The sequence below is a fragment of the Pristiophorus japonicus genome, chromosome 3 (assembly GCF_044704955.1).
Source record: "Pristiophorus japonicus isolate sPriJap1 chromosome 3, sPriJap1.hap1, whole genome shotgun sequence".
Lineage (NCBI taxonomy): Eukaryota > Metazoa > Chordata > Chondrichthyes > Pristiophoridae > Pristiophorus > Pristiophorus japonicus.
In genome coordinates this window covers 92,694,461-92,717,070 of record NC_091979.1, presented here as the reverse complement: position 1 = coordinate 92,717,070, position 22,610 = coordinate 92,694,461, and the positions used below count along the sequence as shown (strand labels likewise).

Below are 22,610 nucleotides of genomic sequence, written 5' to 3'. Positions count from 1 at the left end.
TCCCCAAAACTAAATCCAAAACTGCCCTCTCTCGTGTTGGGCTTGCTACATACTGACTAAAAAAGTTCTATTGAATGCATTTCAAGAATTCCGCACCCTCTATACCCTTCACACTATATTTGTTCCAATCAATATTTGGATAGTTAAAATCCCCTACTATTACTACCCTATGGTCTTTGGACTTCACAGCAATTTGCCTACATATTTGCTCCTCTATCTCCCTCCCACTGTTTGGGGGGGAGGGGGGATCTATAATACACGCCCAGCAGTGGATCGCCCATTTTTTATTTTTCAATTCGACCCATATGGCCTCATTTGATGATCCCTCTAATATATCATCCCTCCTCACCGCTGTAATAGTTTCTTTAATCAGTTCCGCGATGCCCCCCCCTTTTTTTTACCCCCTCTCTGTCTTATTCAAAAATCCTGTAACCAGGAATATTGAGCTGCTAAACCTGCCCCTCTTTCAGCCATGTTTCTGTAATGGCTATAATGTCTTACTCCCAAGTATCTACTTGTGCTCTTAGCTCATCCGCCTTATTTGCTATACTCCTTGCATTAAAATATATACCATTTAGCACAGGAAGAGCTCCTTGATTACTATTTACTAAACCTTGTTTCCTCTGTCTTACAGATTCGCTTTCTAAATTCTTGCTATCCAATTTCTGCTTTACTTCCTTCCCTATTGAATTTGTTCTCAGGTTCCCATCCCTCTGCCAAGCTAGTTTAAACTCTCCCCAACAGCGCTAGCAAAACTCCCCACGAGGATATTGGTCCCGGCACTGTTGAGGTGCAACCAGTCTGGTTTGTACAGGTCCCATCTCCCCCAGAAGCGGCCCCAATGCCTCAAAAATTTGCAGCCTTCCCTCCTACACCAACTCTCCAGCCACGTGTTCATCCTCTCTATCCTTCTACTCTTGTACTCATTAGCACGTGGCAACGGTAGTAACCCGGAGATTATTACCTTTGAGGTCCTACCCTTTAATTTTCTTCCTAGCTCCCTGAATTCTGCCTGCAGGACCTCATCCCTCTTTTTACCTATGTCGTTGGTCCCGATATGGACCGTGATCTCTAGCTGTTTACCCTCTTCCCCCCAGAATGCCCTGCGTCAGCTATGTGACATCCTTCACCCTGGCACCAGGGAGGCACCATACCATTCGGGAGTCACGTCTACGGCCGCAGAAACGCCTGTCTGTTCCCGTAGTTATAGAATCCCCGATCACTAGAGCTCTTTTCTTCTTCGTCCCTCCCCCCTGTGCATCTGAGCCACCTGCAGTGCCTTGGAATTGGCTTTGGCTGCACACCCCAGAGGCACCATCGCCCTCACCGATACTCAGAAGTGAATATTGGTTTGAAAGCGAGATGCCTACTTATGATTTTTCTCAATTCACGATCAGTTATAATGGGTGACTTTAATATGCACATAGATTGGGTTAACCAAACTGGAAGCAATACGGTAGAGGAGGATTTCCTGGAGTGCATAAGGGATGGTTTTTTAGACCAATATGTCGAGGAACCAACTCGGGGGGAGGCCATCTTAGACTGGGTGTTGTGTAATGAGAGAGGATTAATTAGCAATCTCGTTGTGCGAGGCCCCTTGGGGAAGAGTGACCATAATATGGTGGAATTCTGCATTAGGATGGAGAATGAAACAGTTAATTCAGAGACCATGGTCCAGAACTTAAAGAAGGGTAACTTTGAAGGTATGAGGCGTGAATTGGCTAGGATAGATTGGCGAATGATACTGAAGGGGTTGACTGTGGATGGGCAATGGCAGACATTTAGAGACCGCATGGATGAATTACAACAATTGTACATTCCTGTCTGTCGTAAAAATAAAAAAGGGAAGGTGGCTCAACCGTGGCTATCAAGGGAAATCAGGGATAGCATTAAAGCCAAGGAAGTGGCATACAAATTGGCCAGAAATAGCAGAGAACCCGGGGACTGGGAGAAATTTAGAACTCAGCAGAGGAGGACAAAGGGTTTGATTAGGGCAGGGAAAATGGAGTACGAGAAGAAGCTTGCAGGGAACATTAAGACGGATTGCAAAAGTTTCTATAGATATGTAAAGAGAAAAAGGTTAGTAAAGACAAACGTAGGTCCCCTGCAGTCAGAATCAGGGGAAGTCATAACGGGGAACAAAGAAATGGCGGACCAATTGAACAAGTACTTTGGTTCGGCATTCACTGAGGAGGACACAAACAACCTTCCGGATATAAAAGGGGTCGGAGGGTCTAGTAAGGAGGAGGAACTGAGGGAAATCCTTATTAGTTGGGAAATTGTGTTGGGGAAATTGATGGGATTGAAGGCCGATAAATCCCCAGGGCCTGATGGACTGCATCCCAGAGTACTTAAGGAGGTGGCCTTGGAAATAGTGGATGCATTGACAGTCATTTTCCAACATTCCATTGACTCTGGATCAGTTCCTATGGAGTGGAGGGTAGCCAATGTAACCCCACTGTTTAAAAAAGGAGGGAGAGAGAAAACAGGGAATTACAGACCGGTCAGCCTGACATCGGTAGTGGGTAAAATGATGGAATCAATTATTAAGGATGTCATCGCAGTGCATTTGGAAAGAGGTAATATGATAGGTCCAAGTCAGCATGGATTTGTGAAAGGGAAATCATGCTTGACAAATCTTCTGGAATTTTTTGAGGATGTTTCCAGTAGAGTGGACAAGGGAGAACCAGTTGATGTGGTATATTTGGACTTTCAGAAGGCTTTCGACAAGGTCCCACACAAGAGATTAATGTGCAAAGTTAAAGCACATGGGATTGGGGGTAGTGTGCTGACATGGATTGAGAACTGGTTGTCAGACAGGAAGCAAAGAGTAGGAGTAAATGGGTACTTTTCAGAATGGCAGGCAGTGACTAGTGGGGTACCGCAAGGTTCTGTGCTGGGGCCCCAGCTGTTTACACTGTACATTAATGATTTAGACGAGGGGATTAAATGTAGTATCTCCAAATTTGCGGATGACACTAAGTTGGGTGGCAGTGTGAGCTGCAAGGAGGATTCTATGAGGCTGCAGAGCGACTTGGATAGGTTAGGTGAGTGGGCAAATGCATGGCAGATGAAGTATAATGTGGATAAATGTGAGGTTATCCACTTTGGTGGTAAAAACAGAGAGACAGACTATTATCTGAATGGTGACAGATTAGGAAAAGGGCAGGTGCAAAGAGACCTGGGTGTCATGGTACATCAGTCATTGAAGGTTGGCATGCAGGTACAGCAGGCGGTTAAGAAAGCAAATGGCATGTTGGCCTTCATAGCGAGGGGATTTGAGTACAAGGGCAGGGAGGTGTTGCTACAATTGTACAGGGCCTTGGTGAGGCCACACCTGGAGTATTGTGTACAGTTTTGGTCTCCTAACCTGAGGAAGGACATTCTTGCTATTGAGGGAGTGCAGCGAAGGTTCACCAGACTGATTCCCGGGATGGCGGGACTGACCTATCAAGAAAGACTGGATCAACTGGGCTTGTATTCACTGGAGTTCAGAAGAATGAGAGGGGACCTCATAGAAACGTTTAAAATTCTGACGGGGTTAGACAGGTTAGATGCAGGAAGAATGTTCCCAATGTTGGGGAAGTCCAGAACCAGGGGACACAGTCTAAGGATAAGGGGGAAGTCATTTAGGACCGAGATGAGGAGGAATTTCTTCACCCAGAGAGTGGTGAACCTGTGGAATTCTCTACCACAGAAAGTTGTTGAGGCCAATTCACTAAATATATTCAAAAAGGAGTTAGATGAAGTCCTTACTACTAGGGGAATCAAGGGGTATGGTGAGAAAGCAGGAATGGGGTACTGAAGTTGCATGTTCAGCCATGAACTCATTGAATGGCGATGCAGGCTAGAAGGGCCGAATGGCCTACTCCTGCACCTATTTTCTATGTTTCTATGGATTCACGGGGTCTCCTGCACTACCTGCCTAGCATTCGTACTTCGTCTGGTGGTCACCCACTTCGCCCCTGCCTGCACGCTTTTAAGCTGCGGGGTGACCACCTGCTGAAACATGCTATCCACGTAGCTCTCAGCCTCGCAGATGCACCATATTGACTCCAGCCGTCGCTCAAGCTCCGAAACGCGGAGCTCGAGTAGTTGAAGCTGGAAACACCTCCCGCATGCATGGTTGTCTAGGCCGCGCGAAGCGTCCAGGACTTCCCACATGCCGCAGGATGTGCACTCCACGGGACTGAACTGCCCTGCCATCCCTCTAGTTAAACTTATCTAGTTTAAAATCTAACTAAAAAGAAATAGAGAAGAGAGAGATACTTACAACTTCCCGACCTCTGTGGCCTCCCGAACTCCCCGACCTCTGTGGCCTCCCGAACTCCCCGACCTCTGTGGCCTTCCGAACTCCCCGACCTCTGTGGCCTCCCGAACTCCCTGACCTCTGTGACCTCCCCGACCTCTGTGGCCTCCCGAACTCCCCGAACTCTGTGGCCTCCCGAACTCACCGACCACTGTGGCCTCCCAAACTCACCGACCTCTGTGACCTCCCGAACTCCCTGACCTCTGTGGCCTCCCGAACTCCCCGACCTCTGTGGCCTCCCGAACTCACCGACCTCTGTGGCCTCCCAAACTCATCGACCTCTGTGGCCTCCCAAACTCACCGACCTCTGTGGCCTCCCAAACTCACCGACCTCTGTGGCCTCCCAAACTCATCGACCTCTGTGGCCTCCCAAACTCTTGGACTCCTGGCCTCCCGACCTCTCGGACCTCCGAACTCCCGACCTCCAAACTACCGATCTCCTGAACTCGCGGACTCTCACGAACTCGCGGACTCTCACACTCTCACGGACTTTCGCTCTCGTTAAAAACTTGGAAAAATCCGCTGCTGAAGCCCTCATCCATGCCTTTGTTACCTATAGACTTCACTATTCCAATGCACTTCTGGTTGGCCTCCCACATTCTACCCTACGCAAACTAGAGGTGATCCAAAACTCAGCTGCCCGTGTCCTAGTCCCGCTCACCCATCACCCCTGTCCGTGCTGACCTACACTGGCTCCTGGTTAAGCAATGCCACAGTTTCAAAATTCTCATCCTTGTTTTCAGATCTCTCAGTGGCCTCGGCCCTCACTATCTCTGTAATCTCCAGCCCCACAACCCCCCCGGAGATGTCTGCGCTCCTCTAATTCTGCCTGTTGAACATCCCTGATTATGATTGTTCAAACATTGGTGGCCATGCCTTCTGTTGCCTAGGCCCTAAGCTCTGGAATTCGCTGCCTAAAACTCTCCGCCTCTCTACCTCTCTTTCCTCCTTCAAGACGCTCATTAAAACCCTACCTCTTTGACCAAGCTTTTGGTCACCTGGCCTAATTTCTACTTAAATGGCTTGGTGTCAGTTTTTTTGTGTCTCAATATTCCTACGAAGCACCTTGGGATGTTTCACCATGTTAAAGGCGCTATATAAATACAAGTTGTTGTTGTTGGTACTCTTGCTGAACCAGTAGAGATCCATTTTGAATAAATAAACTCAATAGTAAATTGTTTGAAAATTATGATGGACAATTCAATGCCTTATATAACATCTGAATTACAACATGGCCGTAATGTTTGAATAAACACCTGCAAAAGAAAAAGTTCAAGATTCAACTTTTCCGAGATAATTCATGATAGTTGTGACAATGTAGACTTTAAGGATTAATAATTTCATGCAGCCATTTAGCCCTCGCATTGAAAATACATAAAACTTTGGTCCACCTACTTCTCCTCCTTTCTGTCAATGAATTCCAGTATCTGTCAGGATATTCATTCCTGTACAGCTCCAAAATGTTGAAATTTAACGTCATTTCCATGATGTGTACCGTGAGAGTTTTATCCTATTGAAAGAACTATTGCTATCTGTGAATGGAGACAATCGATTCATTGATTGCCTCTACGGACACAAACTATTATCTGGATAAATACTTTAAGGGGAAAAAATTGCAGGGCTATGAGGAACGAGCAGGGGAGTGAGACTAATTGAATAGCTCCTTCAAAGAATCCACAAAGGTGCGATGGGACAAATTGTCTCCTTCTGTGCTCATTCATTCTATGATTCTATAAAGTCATGGAACAACATTTAGCTAAATTGGTAGAATGTGTTCTTGGTATTATCTTCTGGAAGGTAAGGAACCTCTTGAAAGAGTTGAGGACCATGTGACGAGAGCTATTTGAAGAGGCAGCATCTGCATTCTCATTCCCTTTCAAGCTCAGATAAGTTCCAAGTTCACAAAACAACCAATGTTAACACTGTCCATGTGGAAAAGCAAAGATATAGGCTCTGAAGTTGAGGTCTCCGTGACTGCGTACTCTGAGCATGCCATTGTAATCATTTGAAAGGCCTGCAACTTCCAGATTTTTGCATGCGCAAAATCCGGAACTTGCGATCTGTCAAGGAATGCCCACGCAACGCTTATGGCTGGTAAAAGCAGGCGTAGGGACTGCTTTCATCAACATAAGGGTATATAGGAGCTTAATAAAACATTTAAAAATCCCAAATTATGCACATACACTTTAAATGAGTTTATGGAGATATTGGCCTGGATTAAGATGTTTAAAATTATTTATCAAAAAATTTAATTTTAATTGAGATTGGTGCAATGAAGGAACTTAAGAATAAAATTGTAATTCAGTACATTTATAATTATACGTTGTACAGAGTTCTAATAATTATTTGCAGATTCCCTTTGTAAATGATTGTAATGGAATCCTCCTTTGTCATTGGGGGACTGGGCCTACGTGATTCCAGGGACGCTGCCGAACCGCCTGCGTCCTGGGATCTGTGGGCCTTTACACTGCCATCTGCCTGGAGGCCCAAGACCACACCACTTCACAGTCTGGGCGCCAGGAAGTACTTTCGGAATAGTTTCATGGGTTGGAGGCGTACTCCAGAGGTACGCCTCCGACTGTAATTTCTAGGCCAAGAATACAGGTTTACCCCAAATCACAAGTAACGTCTTCAGATGAAATTTGAGTTAGTATGTAGAAAAACTCTTTCATTATTAGATCAGATGGTCTATCACCTGTTTCTATCACATATCAAGAAACACATAGGGCTAGCATTTCGACATGTTTACGACTGTTTTTCCGCCTGGGCGATGTGGAATTTTATTTTTTGGGGGTGCTAAATGAGTCGCACAACATTTTGCGCCCGGGTGGAAATTTTGGCATTGGTTTTGCGTCAGCGCTAAAATTTATCGCCGCCCGATTTTTTAAAAGCATTTTGATGATGTCAATCGGTGTGCAACGCTGCGCTATCGCCCTGGGCGGAAAATTCAGTGATATCATCCGTTTTATCGTCTGCCCGGAATAAACAATCTGACCCAGAATGCACCCGGCGCAAACGGAGCAGAAATTCAGTGCATAAAAGGATTTGGAGAAGGAAGGCTGCATTTTACAGTGAAGTTTTAAGTGAGTTTATAGTTCATTTTAAAGGATATTTAAGGACATTTTAAAAAATGGGGGTTATACTATGTCAGCCATTATTCCTGGCTACTTTTTCTATGCAGCGTCGAGCTGCAAGAAGTCTTATTGATGAGCACTTTGAGCATAATCGAAGAGCTCGCAGACATGTGGGGAGGAGGTCTTACCTCCCCCCCCCCCCCCCACGAATTTACAGGCAACAGCATTCATACCTACAGCTCTCTGAGGGACAGTGCATTCGGAGGCTGCGCTTCCGAAAAGAGGTGGTCACAGAGATATGCCAGCTCATAAAGGCAGACCTGCAGCCTACCAGCGGCAACAGGACTGCACTGCCGGTCAAGGTGACGGTGACTGCCAGCACTTGCCTTCTATACCTCCAGCTCCTTTCAGGAATCAACATGGGACTTATGCTCCATCTCGCAGTACGCTACATATTGCTGCATTCGCCAGCTGACTACTGCACTGTACGTACGCAGGATGGACTTTATAAAGTTCCCAATGACCAAGGAGGCACAGAATGAGAGGGCTATAGGTTTTGGACAAATTGCTGGCTTCCCCAAGGTTCAGAGTGCCATTGACTGTACGCACGTCGCCCTGCGAGCACCTTTACTCAATCTAGAGGTTTACCGAAACTGAAAGGGATTCCATTCCCTGAATGTACAGATCGTCTGTGACCATACTCAGCGCATCATGGCAGTAAATGCCCAATATCCAGGGAGCATCCATGATGATTTCATTGTGTGTGAGAACAGCATCTTATGTCTGTTCGAGCGTCAGCCACAATGCCAGAGTTCACCATCATAGGCAGTCCCTCGGAATCGAGGAAGACTTGCTTCCACTCTAAAAAAAATTAGTTCTTAGGTGACTGAACAGTTCAATATGAGAACCACAGTCCCTGTCGCAGGTGGGACAGACATCGTTGAGGGAAAGGGTGGGTGGGACTGGTTTGGTGCACGCTCTTTCCACTGCCTGCGCTTGGTTTCTGTATGCTCTCGGCGATGAGGCTCGAGGTGCTCAGCGCCCTCCCGGATGCACTTCCTCCCCTTAGGGTGGTCTTTGGCCAGGGATTCCCAGGTGTCAGTGGGAATGTTGCACTTTATCAAGGAGGCTTTGAGGATGTCCTTGAAACGTTTCCTCTGCCCACCTTTGGCTCGTTTGCCATGAAGGAGTTCCGAGCAGAGCGCTTGCTTTGGGAGTCTCGTGTCAGGCATGCGAACAATGTGGCCTGCCCAGCAGAGCTGATCAAATGTGGTCAGTGCTTCAATGCTGGGGATGTAGGCTTGGTCGAGGATGCTAACGTTGGTGCGTCTGTCCTCCCAGCAGATTTGCAGGACCTTGCGGAGACATCGTTGGTGGTATTTCTCCTGCGACTTGAGGTGCCTACTGTACATGGTCCATGTCTCTGAGCCATACAGGAGGGCGGGTATTACTACAGCCCTGTAGACCATGAGCTTGGTGGCAGATTTGAGGGCCTGGTCTTCGAACACTCGTTCCCTCAGGCAGCCGAAGGCTGCACTGACGCACTCGTCATCAATGTCTGCCCTTGTTGATAAGAGGCTCCCGAGGAAATGGTCCATGTTGTCCAAGGCCGCGCCATGGATCTTGATGACTAGGGGGCAGTGCTGTGCGGCGGATACAGGTTGGTGGAGGACCTTCATCTTACGGATGTTTTGTGTAAGGCCCATGCTTTTGTGCACCCTCAGTGAATATGTTGACTATGACTTGGAGTTCAGCCTCTATAAGTGCGCAGACGCAGGCGTCGTCCGAGTACTGTAGCTCGACGACAGAGGTTGGGGTGGTCTTGAATCTGGCCTGGAGACAATGAAGGTTGAACAGGTTCCCACTAGTTCTGTAATTTAGTTCCACTCCAGCGGAGAGCTTGTTGAGTGTGAGGTGGAGCATGGCAGCGAGGAAGATTGAGAAGAGGGTTGGCGCGATGACGCAGCCCTGCTTGACCCCAGTCCGGATGATGATTGGATCTGTAATGGATCCATTGGTAAGGATCACGGCTTGCATGTCGTTATGGAGTAGGCGGAGGATGGTGACAAACCTTTGGGGGCAGCCGTAACGGAGGAGGACGCTCAATGGACCCTCGCGGTTGACAGTGTCAAAGGCCTTTGTACGGTCAAAGAAGGCCATGTACAAACATAGAAATTAGGTGCGGGAGTAGGCCATTCGGCCCTTCGAGCCTGCACCACCATTCAATAAGCTCATTGCTGATCATTCCTTCAGTACCTCTTTCCCGCCTTCTCTCCATACCCCTTGATCCCCTTAACCGTAAGGGCCATATCTAACTCTCTCTTGAATATATCTAATGAACTGGCATCAACAACTCCCTGCAGCAGGGAATTCCATAGGTTAACAACTCTCTGAGTGAAAAGGTTTCTCCTCATCTCAGTCCTAAATGGCCTACCCCTTATCCTAAGACTATGTCCCCTGGTTCTGGACTTCCCCAACATTGGGAACATTCTTCCTGCATCTAACTTGTCCAGTCCCGTCAGAATCTTATACGTTTCTATGAGATCCCCTCTCCAGGATCTGAACTCCAGTGAATAAAGGCCCAGTTGATCCAGTCTCTCCTCATGACAGCCCAACCATCCCTGGAATCAGTCTGGTAAACCTTCGTTGCACTCCCTCAATAGCAAGAACGTCCTTCCTCAGACTAGGAGACCAAAACTGAACACAATATTCCAGGTGAGGCCTCACTAAGGCCCTGTACAACTGCATTCAGACCTCCCTGCTTCTATACTCAAATCCCCTAGCTATGAAGGCCAACATACCATTTGCCTTCTTTACCGCCTGCTGTACTCAGCGCATCATGGCAGTAAATGCCCAATATCCAGGGAGCATCCATGATGCTTTCATTGTGTGAGAACAGCGTCTCATGTATGTTCGAGCATCAGCCACTAAGGCCAGAGTTCATCATCATAGGCAGTCCCTCGAACCCACCGGACTGCCCGAATGCTGGGCCTTTATAGGCTGCTGCCTCTCGACGCTGCTCCCGCCTCTCACTAACTCGCTGGACTGCCCGAATGCTGGGCCTTTATAGGCTGCTGCCTCTCGACGCTGCTCCCGCCTCTCACGAACTCCCCGGACTGCCCGACTGCTGAGCCTTTATCGGCCACTGCCTCTCGACACTGCTCCCGCCTCTCACGAGGGTTGGTGCTGTTCCCTGCATTTTTCTTGAAGCTGTTGAGCTGTAAAAATCATGTCCGTTGTACCCCTAGGGGACGAAATGTGCATTGTGACTCCGGGAGGAGCTCCTCAGCCACAGGGAGAAGACGGTTGAGGAGGACTCTAGTGATGACTTTCACAGTGGCTCATAACAAGGAGATTCCTCTGTAGTTGCCGCAGTTGGACTTGTCCCCTTTTTTAAAGATGGTCACGATCACTGCATCTCTAAGATCTCCCGCATGCTTTCCTCCCTCCAGATGAGAGAGATGAGGTCATGCACTCGCGCCAACAGTGCCTCTCTGCCATACTTCAATGCCTCAGCGGGGATTCCATCTGCTCCCGTAGCCTTGTTGTTTTTAAGCTGTCTGAATGGCTTTTTCTACCTGGTGCAGTGTTGGGGTTTTACCGAGATGGTGGCGGGTAGCATGCTGTGGGATGGAGTCGAGGACACTCGAGTCAAAGGTAGAGTCTCGGTTGAGGAGATCTTTGAAGTGCTCCTTCCAGCGGGCCCTGACTGCCTCGGTGTCCTTGATGAGTGTTTCCCTGTTCTTGGCCAGCAGTGGGGTGGGGCCTTGGGTGTTTGGGCCGTAGGTGGCCTTGACTGCGGTGAAGAATCCTCGCACAGCATGGCTGTCGGCCAGCTGCTGTATCTCCTGTGATTTCTCCATCCACCATCTGTTCTTTAGGTCCCGAGTCTTTTGTTCGACCTCTGCCTTAAGCCGTCTGTAATGCTGCCTTGCTGCTCCCGAGTTGGGTTGCAGTTTAAGGCTCAGAAATGCCCTGTGCTTGCGATCTATTAGCTCTTGGATCTCCTGATCATTTTCATCAAACCAGTCCTGGTGTTTCATGGTTGAGTGACCGAGCATCTCTTCGCAGGCACTGGTTATGGAGGCCTGAGCGGCAGACCAAGCGCTGTGGGCATTCTGCATCTCAGGATCATCAAGGCACGCCAGGTTAGCAGTGTGGCGCTGATTGTATAGGGCTCTCTGCTGGTCTTTGAGTGCTCCGGCATTGACTGCTGAATGCTGGGGGACAAAGGTTACGGCCTCGCCACCTGGCTCATGACCCCCCTCCGGAACCCTCAGACACAAGCCGAGCATCACTATAATGACAGCCAAACAGCCACATGTAACATCATCGAAAAAACAATTGGAGTGCTCAAGCAGCGCTTCTGATGCCTGGACCACTCTGGAGGCTGCCTGCAATACTCCCCTCAGCAGGTCTCTGAATTCATTGTGGTATGTTGCATGCTACACAACTTAGCCATCATGAGCGAACAGGATTTGCCACTGGGGACTGGAGGACCAGGAGAGGGGGGAGGACGAGGAGCCTGGCGAGGAACCCATGAGGTCACCACTACAGGGGAGGCCTCGTGGCGCTTTCGCCACTGCAAAAGCCTTGCGTCAGGAGATCATAATTCAACGCTTTGCTTGAAGAGTGAACGGCACGTTTGACTGTTGCCTGGCCACTCTATCCTACCATGTTGACTATTCCCCCTCTTATTCTGCAAATGAGACACTCCACAGGAATGGTTAAGGTGAACAAAAGAATTTATTAAACATACAGTAACTTGAATAAGATTTATTAAACATTGTAACTTGAATAACATTTATTAAACATGTCAAAACTGGAATAAAATTTATTAAACATTGTGAATTGGGAAACTTAAAATACTTTTATAAAAAAGCAACAACAAAACAACAACAACCCCTGCACCAATGTCTTTTAGCTCCAGCCCCTCCTCCTCCCCCCCAACCCCCTTCCCTTGCATCATGACCCTACCCAAGGTGGCATCAAGACGTCGTGCAGCAAAGGACCAGAGTCCTGCTTTATTATCACTGTCAACCCGAGGGACTATGGAGCGTCCTCCGTTTTGGCTGCCCCCAAAAGTTCGTCACCATCCTCCGCCTGCTGCACGATGACATGCAAGCGTGATCCTGACCAACGGATGCACCACAGACCAATCCACATCCGGACAGGGCTGCGTCAGCGCACCAACGCTTTTCTCGATCTTCCTTGCTGCAATGCTCCATCTCTCAACAAGCTCCCCGCTGGAGTGGAACTAAACTATAGAACCAATGGAAACCTGTTCAACCTTGTCCAGACTAGATCCAAGGTGGTCCCATCCTCTGTCATCAAACTACAGTACGCGGACGACGCTTGCGTCTGCGCACACTCGGAGGCCGAACTCCAGCCATCGTCAACACCTTCACCGAGGCCTATGAAAGCCATGGGCCTTATGTGAAACATCCGTAAGACAAAGGTCCTCCACCAATCTGACCCCGCCACACAACACTGTCCCACGATCATCAAAATCCACGGCGTGGCCTTGGACAACGTGGACCATTTTCCATACCTTGAGAGCCAACTTTCTGCTCGGGCAGACATCGCCTGAGAAAGAGAGTGTTTGAAGACCAGGGTCTAGACTTTCTACCGGTTTTGCCTCGCTACGGCTCAGTTACCGCCCAGATTAAGCCTACAAATGGAAACTAACGCCCATTTATCTCCAGCGTTAGTTTCAGCATAAAGTTAACGCTGAGAATTAGTTAAACTGCCCGCCCATAGATTTTTTAAAAATTATGACATCATCAATCGTGCACCGCCCAGAAGACTGTTTAGAATGGAAACTAATGCCCAGAATATCGGCGAGCATTACTTTCGGCATCTTGCTCATATGTTGCCCAAAAGATCGCTCGCCCAAAAAAAATCGCTGAAAAAAAGGTGCACTCACCTGACCTTAACCCAGCAGTATGGATGCCATTTTGTAATTCGAAGGACTTTTCATAAAAGGGACTTTTCAAGTTCTGGGAGTCTTGAATTAATTTGAGTGCTTTTAAGGTGGTTTTAAAATCTGAACAATCGTCTAATCATAGTGGTCAATTTGAATTTTTTATATAAGTTTTTGGAGGACAATTTATTAATTCTGAATACATATTGTAATAGTAATAGGGCCTGTAATTTCTCAGCCAGTATTGATGACTACTCACATGCTGCAGACTAGAGATGAGAGAAGGTATATTGAAGAGCATTATGTGTTCAAAGTGGTAGACTGATGAGGAGGAGGAGAACTTACACCTGACGCATTTACAGGGATAAGCGATCATACCTGAACTTGTCCGAGAACATGTGCCTTTGGAGGCTGCGCTTCCGAAAAGAGGTCATCAGTGAGATATGCCAGCTCATTAAGGGAGATCTGCAACCTAAAAGCACCATCAGGACCGCACTGCCCGTTGAGGTCAAGGTTATTGCGGCACTTTCCTTCTATGCATTGGGCTCCTTTTAGGCCTCAGCTGGCGACATTTGCGATATCTCTGAGCACGCCACACATTGCTGCATTCGACAGGTGACTGGAGCCCTTTACGCTCGAAGGATGGACTTTACAAGCTTCCCTATGACCAGGGAGGCACAGACTGAGAGGGCTTTGGGTTTCTCCAGAATAGCAAACTTCCCCAAGATGCAGGGAGCAATAGACTGTATGCACATCGCCATGTGAGCACTGTTTCAGGATGCAGAGGTGTTTCAGAACCGAAAGGGATTCCACTCACTGAATGTGCAACTCATTGTCGACCACACGCAAATAATAATGGCAGTAAATACAAAATTTCCAGGAAGCATCCATGTTGTGCACATCTTGCGTGAGAGCACTGTCTCTGACCAGTTTAAGAGTCAGCCACAAGTTCACGGTTGGATGCTGGGGGATAAAGGATATGGCCTTGCCAGCAGGCTGATGACCTCCCTGTGTAAGCCCCAGGCAGAAGCCGGGAAGCGATACAATAAAAACCACATAGCCACACGAAATATTGTCGAAAAGACAATTGGAGTGCTTAAGTAGCGCTTCAGATGCCTGGACCACACAGGAGGCAACTTACAATACCACCCTGAGCAAGTCGCTGAGTTCATTGTGCTGTGCCCCTCCTTTCCTTCCCACCTCTTCCCCTCCCCCTACCAACGCCAAGTCGCTTTGCAGCGGGGGTGGGTGGGTGACGGCAGATCCATTGATTGGGCAGTTGATGGCGAGGACATTTCCAAGGAAACGTCCTCCGAGCCAGAAGCAAGAGCTTCCTTCTGACTCGCATGTGTCACTAACAATGGAGGTACGGCACCTTGGGTGAAGTGCTGTATTCCAGGACAACTGGCTGCCCTCTGGCATCCATATTCCCGGCTATTCTCTTCAATGCCACTGCTATCCGCGTCATCTTCTCGGAGACGATCGCGGACAGAGTGGCAACCTGGGAAGAATAATCCGCCCATTGCTTGGAGGAGCTCTCGACCGATGTCGACACTCGTCCTGCACAAGTTCACCATGTCCACACTCTGATCCACTGGTCTCGGAGCAATCCGACCTCGCCGAACTCTGCGGGGTCGGCGCAGGCATGGAACCACTCTGGGTGCCCTGCTGTAAACCGCTTGGCCCCGCTACCTCCTCGGTTGAAGAGGACGTGGCCACAGGAACACATGAGGAAAGGGCTGCAGGCACCTCCTCACTATCCTCAGTGAAGAGGAGGATCTGCAGCAAAACGGGCGAGACTCTTGCCTCCTCGCCTCCAGAGACAACCACAGGAATCTCTGCAGCCTGACGAACCTGGGGTGCCTGGGGTAGCTGGAAGGCCTGTGCCTGTACTATCTGATGACCTAGCAAATATAAATGAGGTAAGTAGAAGAGAAGGGATGCTCGGGTCACATGAGAATGCTTACGCTACACAGGCATACGCACGAGGAGCAACACTACTGCTATAAATATACAGACAAACATCACATAATTAACATCATGATAGTACAGAATCTACATTGCATTACAATGATATTTCATGATCCCATCATTAATTACATAATATTACATAGCATTACATCAATCATGTATTATACGGAAATGAATGGCATTAAATTACTTTAAATCACCCAATGGTTTATACATTATTCACTTGGCGTGGGAACGGGTTCAGCACCAGCACGGGTGGCCGACCGGTTGTGGACTCCAACCAAGGCCAATGCCCGCTCTTCCAAGTGTGTGAAGGGGCTTATATCTGGTTGGCCGCCACCCATGCGCCACTGCCCGGCCCTATTCTTCGAAAGCTTCTTCTGCAAAGGTGACGAGCATGGCATAGCATAAGATTATTGCTAGGTACTTTTACAGATAAAACAGATAGCAGATTACTGACAGATACCTTATTATTATTACTATTACACAACACAACACACAGACAATCCACAATTAGTCATCCTATGCTAATCATTATCATTGTTAATGTTATATGCTATTACACTTTGCATGCATGGTTATATCTACCATCTGAGAATAACTTGAATAAGATCGAGGTTTGGATTAAACGCATGTCACCAAGATTACTAGCATAACTACAATATATCAGATCTGCATTTAAATGAATCATTGCATCATTACAATTATATAAATAAATGTAATACTGTGCCGGAACCAACCAGATCGTTCCAGCGCTTGCAGCACTGATTGGGCTCTTTGACTTCGTGCGTGCTGGCTGAAATCACCTCAGCAATCTCTGCACAAATCTGTTGATATACCCTAGGGGGTGGTCATTGTGCCCACCGATTTTCAACTTCTGCTACTAAGGCAGCATTGGCCTCCTCAGTAAAGCAGTTTGCATGCCTATACCCTCCCATCTCTCCTGCTTCAGCCACTTCCTCCTCCTCTCATCCTTATTTCACTAATATCCATTTTAATTTTTTTTAATCCAGAAATTGCAAAAATTTATAATACCAATCAACGAAAACACCACAACAATCCCTCACCAGCTTTCTCCATTATCTCTCTCTCTTTTATTTTCACTCTCTTCTGTGAACCCTAACCTCCTGAAACGCGGGAAAAGGCCATTGCTATGGATGCCGGCCTTGCACGACTAAATAAATCGCTAACACCCATTTCACATCGCTACGGCTAACGCCTAAATTAAAAAGTGGAAACTAGCGGGTTTGAAAATGGGCGATATTTCAGTGATCACTAAAAAAAATATATAATCGCCAGCGCCGGAAATACCGCCCACTTTTGGGCGGTCTGGAGACTAATGCAAAGTTTATAACCTCAGGACCTCAAATCTGACACAGGCGTCTATATGGCTCCTATATGGCTCAGAGACGTGGACCATTTACAGCAAACATCTCAAAGCGCTGGAGAAGTACCACCAATGCTGCCGCCGCAAGATCCTGCAAATCCACTGGGAGCATAGATGCACTAACGTCTCTGTTCTAGCTCAGGCCAGCATCGAAGCACTGACCACACTCAACCAACTCCGTTGGGCGGGCCACATCGTCCGCATGCCCGACACGGGACTCCCTAAGCAAGCGCTCTACTCGGAACTCCTACACGGCAAGCGAGCCCCAGGTGTGCAGAGGAAACATTTTAAAGACACCCTTAAAACCTCCTTGATAAAGTCCAACATCCCTACCAACACCTCGGAAACCTGCCCAAGACCACGCAAAGTGGAGGAAGAGCATCCGGGAGGGCACTGTGCACCTCGAGTTTCGTCGCCGGCAGCATGCAGAAATCAAATGCAGACAGCAGAAGGAGCGTGCGGCAAATCAGGTTCCCCACCCACCCTTTCCTTCAACCACTGTCTGCCCCACTGTTTACATAGACTGTAATTCCCACATTGGATTGTACAGTTACCCGAGAACTCACTTTTAGAGTGGAAGCAAGTCTTCCTCGATTCCGAGGGACTGCCTATGATGATGATGATGATGTATTAGGGGGAGAGACAATGGAGACGCCATGTGTGGATCCCCTAGAGAAGCTCAGGGTATGGAAGGCCTGGCTTCTGAGTGGTGAGCCTCTTGCTCGGCCTTGCCACTCACAGGTGGTGTTGGTCTGGGTGTGACACTGGGGACTGTCAAAGATGGAGACCACCAGTTGCGCGTGGGCATTGATGGCCTCGGTGGTTTCGAGGCTCGCACCGACAATCTGCGACCCAACCTCCATCATGTTCGCGGATAGTGGCGCACTGCTTGCGGGAATCCTACCCAGGACCTCTAGGAGCTGTTGGGTGAGTTGGACGCTCTCCCTGGACAGTCCCACCATGTCCAGGTGTGTGTCTGCCTGTCTGTCAGCTTTGCCGACTCACCCATCGTGGAGACAGCATACAGGATTCAACCTCAGTAGTGCGTTGCTGCACACCACTTGTACTCGGGGCCTCGGATGGCCCAAAGCCCGAGAATGTTTGTTCCTTGGACGAGCTGCTGGCGGGTGCACCGGCCCCCCAACCTCCCCCCAGAATAGGTTGATCGGTATGCTCCTCTCTTGTCCTCGGCCTTGCCCTCGTCCCCCTCCTCCACCCCCACATGACATGCTGAGGTGGAGGCTTCCATTGGAGGATGTGGCGCATGTCACTCTTCATCTGGAAATAGAGAACAACAGACTAATGGTTAGCAGCAGGGGAGGGGGCAGGGTGACTATAGTCACATAGCACAGGCTCATATGAAGGACCACTGCTACTCCATTATATGTAGTCCAGTGACATTATCACATTGCTCCAACTCTAGTCCACAGACACTACATCACATTGCCCGAACCCTAGTCGAGAGACAGTACATTACATTGCCCGAACCCTTGTCCACAGACACATCACATTGCCCCAACCCAGCCTGGAAATTTTGCAGGACTTGCCCTCACTGTTCGAACAGGGGCTCAGCACCCCCACAGGCAGTTGCCCTCCTTGAGACACCGATCAGACCGGCCACTCGCTCCACCAGGTCTGTCAGAGGCATGATTCTTGGTGGAGCGCCACTTGTCCGACGCTGCTCCCGGCGGTTGTGGGACATCTTTCCCTACAAAGCTGACAATGGGAATGGTTACCAGAGGGCCCATCTACTTTTGTGGCACACACAAGATAGCCATCAAAGCACTTATACCATTCTGTGTGAATGTAATACAGTCCTCTGTTTAATGGCCCTGGAAGTTGCACGTGGTTCATGAGGAAGAAATCGAAGTGCAGAAACATCTTTTAAGATCTCAGAAAGCAGTCTTAATAGTGTGTAAAGATCATTCATGGCAAATAAGGTGCAACACTAAGCCCTACCTACCAGCATGTGTCAGATTTATAATTTAAGTAATGAAGGGGTGCATCAATAAAAATATTACTTACTCTGACGATCCTGCTATGTTCATTGAACCTCTTGCGGCACTGGGTGTGGGTCCTTCTGATGTTTACTTGCACCCCTCCTATTTAAATCCCCCCCATCTCCTCTCCACAGCAGTGACGAGGGCCTTGTTGGCCTCATTACTAAACATCCTCATTCTCTGCCTGCTCCCATTTCCTTCCATCGTGACTGCAATCTAAAATTGGCTGATTCAGCCCTGGGTGTACTGCGCATGCGCGGGCGCTCCCTGACAGCTGACCAGAAGTGCGGGAAGAGGAAAAAAATGGGGGGAAACCGGGGTGGGGGGGGGTGGGGATGGGGGGGGGTGGGGGGTGGGGGTGGGGGGGGTGGGGGGGGGGGTGGGGGGGGGGAATTTGCGCATGTGCAGAAGGTCCAATTTATTTTTTGTTTTCGATCGCAAATTTTGGCTCCAGCGCACAAATTCTGTTGTGCAACGCCGGATTTATCGCTATTGCTATCGCTCTTCACTGCCGAATTTTTCGAGGTCTGGCGGTAAGGGTACCCCAGCGCTAAAAAAAAATGTTTTCGCCGCGATTATCACCCACTAACGTGCAAAATCGCTAAAAGCCAAAATTCTAGTTCAAATGCTCCCTGCATTTCTCAGCGCTGCTTGCCTCTGGACCCATAGAGATTTCTAGGCCTTTTTCTCCTGACTTTTTGTGTCGTATGGGGGAAATGATTTATGTCAACAGCTGGCTCAGTGCACCCTCTTTCTTGATTCATTTAGGAATTGTTTCATTACTTTAGAAACTGTTGTAAACTACTGGCTAATATACATGTTTTGTGCTAGGGTGAGAATGTCTTTTAAGAGATTAGAAATATTACTTTTACCAAAGCACATGAAAACATTTTAAATGGTCCGTGCAAGTGTTTTCTGGCACAGTGATATCTTGGACATTGTGGAAAATTTTCACCATCGATCAAGATTCTTAAAGATTCTGAAAGTAGAAGTAGAAAATCTTGCTGTTGGCTGTTTCACAGAGAGTACCAATGCTAGCTGGCCTGAAATGCATTCCTTTGTGGCTGGTGTTCTTATCTGAAGGATGATGCTGCTCAAGAGGCATTCGCTTAACATGTTGATCATCTAAAACTCAAAATCCAAATATTGCTGAAATGCTTTCAACCAGTGGGCCATTCTGTTGCAAGTCAGATAAGTCAATTCTATACTGCTAGCAGATATAGTCAAATCCATGGTGGGAGGGTGAGACAATTGTGAAAGCTCATAATTGTGTCAAAGTTGAACACCTTTATTAATAAATAGACGAGTAATACATATGGAAAAGTCTTGGGGGCATTGTATGTGTAGAAGACTAAATGAAGACTTTTGTTTCAATGAATGTATTACTCTATTAAAAACCTCTGCTGCACATGCCTGCTTTTCTTGTACATTGTAGTAAGGAGAAGGGTTTATATGCGCTGAACAAAGAGGATTGTGCTATGTTCAGTTATGAAATCCTAAGGGACAGATCTATGTTTGCCTGTGGGTTATCTGAGATTTGACCCATGGTATATGGAGGTGGCCTTTTTGAAATTAAGGTAATCTTTGAATTATCTAGCAATACTAGGACTGCACGATTTTCTTAATTTTTGTTTAACTGACAATAAACACAGTAAGAAGTTTAGTAAATGGAGTCACAGTAATGTAAATATTATCACCTGAAAGGCAACCTGGGATTGTTATTATTGTGCCTGCGTCCAGTAGAGCAGTAATGTGGTTGAATGCAGGGGATTGCTAAGATTCTTCCTTAGGCATATTTTGTTCCTGGCTAGGGAAATTAAGGTAGAATGCACTTCAGAAATGCAATCTTCATGGATTTAGCATCAATTTAATATACAAACATCACAAACTTAACACGCACTGTGAAAAAACTCTTGCTGACCAACCACTCAGACATTAGTCACTGGGATTAATGGGGCAAATCTGACCGGTGGTACTCACCTTATGATGGTTGGGGGAGGGCAGTGTGACGTGTTGGGAGTACCATCATGTGATGGCATAGTATCAATCTGCCACAGGACAGAATTTTAGTTGTCGTTTGTGCTAGATTTTCAAATGTAGTCCATTAATGCTGAAATCCTTATTCCTGCTGTTAAATAAATAGATATTTATCTTGGGTTTTATTTTCTACTGCAGATGTTGTTGAACTTGCACAAGAAAAGTTGGATGGAAGGTCTGACACTTCAGGACTACAGTGAGCATTGTAAACTTAATGAAACTGTTGTGAAAGAAATGCTGGAATTGGCCAAGAACTACAATAAGGTAAAGAACAATCATGTTAGAGAACTATAACTGCTCTATACCAGTAAAGCTATTGCTTGCAATTTTTTTTTATCCCTTCTATTTTTTTAAACCCTATAGTAAATTGCGTTAAATGTTTTGGTGAGACGATAATAAACTGTACACTTCATTATTTATTTCCCTTACAGGCGGTAGAGGAGGAGGATAAAATGACTCCTGAACAACTAGCAATTAAAAATGTTGGAAAACAAGTGAGTATGGAATGTCTGAATAACCTGGAGCATGCTTTTCCCATAATCAATTTACTCAAAATGAATCGATAATCAGGATGAGTTGTGCTTGTGCACAATCCTGAATTCATAGACGGCACAGAAGGAGGCCATTCAACTCATCGAGTGCATGCCTGCTCTCTGCAGAGCAATCCAGTCAGTCCCGTTCCCCTGCTGTATCCCCGTAGCCCTGCAAGTTTATTTCCCTCACATACCTATCCAATTTCTTTTTAAAATCATTCATCGTCCCCGCTTCCCCCACCCTCGTTGGCAACGAGTTCCAGGTCATTAAATTTTGCTACATAAAAAAGTTTTTCCTCACATCCCCCCCTGTATCTCTTAAATCTGCGTCCCCGAGTCCTCGTACCATCAGCTAATGGGAACAGCCTTTCTCTGTCAACCTTATCCAAACCCGTCATAATCTTGTACACCTCTATCAAATCTCTCCTCAATCTCCTTTGCTCCAAGGAGGACAACTCCAGCTTCTCCAACCTAACCTTGTAGCTAAAATCCCTCATTTCTGGAACCATTCTGGTAAATCTCCTCTGCACCCTCTCAAGGACCATCACATCCTTCCGAAAGTATGGTGACCAGAACTGGACACAATACTCTAGTTGTGGCCTAACCAGAGCTTTATAAAGGTTCAGCATAACATCCCTGCTTTTGTACTCAATAACTTTATGAAACCCAAGATCCCATATGCTTTGCTAACTACTCTCTCAATATGTCCTGGCACCTTCAAAGATATGGAACGTGAACCCCCAGGTCCCGCTGTCCCTGCACACTCTTTAGAGCTGTGCCATTAAGTCTACATTGCCTCTCCCTATCCCTTCTGCCAAAATGTATCACCTCACATTTCTCTGTATTAAATTCCATCTGCCACTTGTCTGTCCATTCTGTCAGCCTATCTATGTCCTGTTACAATCGATTGGTATCATCCTCACTGTTTGCCACACCTCCAAATTTGGTATCATCGGCAAATTTTGAAGTTTTACTCTATTCCAATATCCCAAGTCATTTATATCAAAAAAAGCAGTGGTCCTGGCACTGACCCTTATGGAACACCACTGTCGACATCCTGCAGTCATTTACCACGACTCACTGTTTTCTGTCCCCAATTTCTTATCTAAACTGACACTGACCCTCCAATTCCATGAGCCTCAATTTTGTTAACCAGCCTTTTATGTGGTACTTTGTCAAACGCTTTCTTAAAATCCATATAGACAACATCCATAGCATTCCCTTCATCAACCTTCTCTGTTATTTCATCAAAAAGTGCAATCAGATTGGTCAAATACAATCTGCCTTTTACAAATCTGTGTTGGCTCTCCTTAATTAACTTTAACCTCTCCAAGTTACTGCTAATTTTTTTCCTGGTTATTGTTTCTACAACCTTA

The 22,610-nt window shown here is 47.2% G+C and overlaps 1 protein-coding gene across 2 annotated transcripts in view; it reads left to right on the top strand.

Moving 5' to 3' along the window:
* The window catches only part of psmd14 (proteasome 26S subunit, non-ATPase 14), a 144,310-nt gene that overhangs the window by 109,841 nt on the left and 11,859 nt on the right, over positions 1–22,610 (top strand). For both annotated transcript variants that reach the window (XM_070875540.1, XM_070875541.1), the window contains 2 exons: positions 20,840–20,965; positions 21,133–21,195. In XM_070875540.1, coding sequence (XP_070731641.1) covers positions 20,840–20,965; positions 21,133–21,195 — 189 coding nt within the window. The remainder of the gene's footprint in view (positions 1–20,839; positions 20,966–21,132; positions 21,196–22,610) is intronic.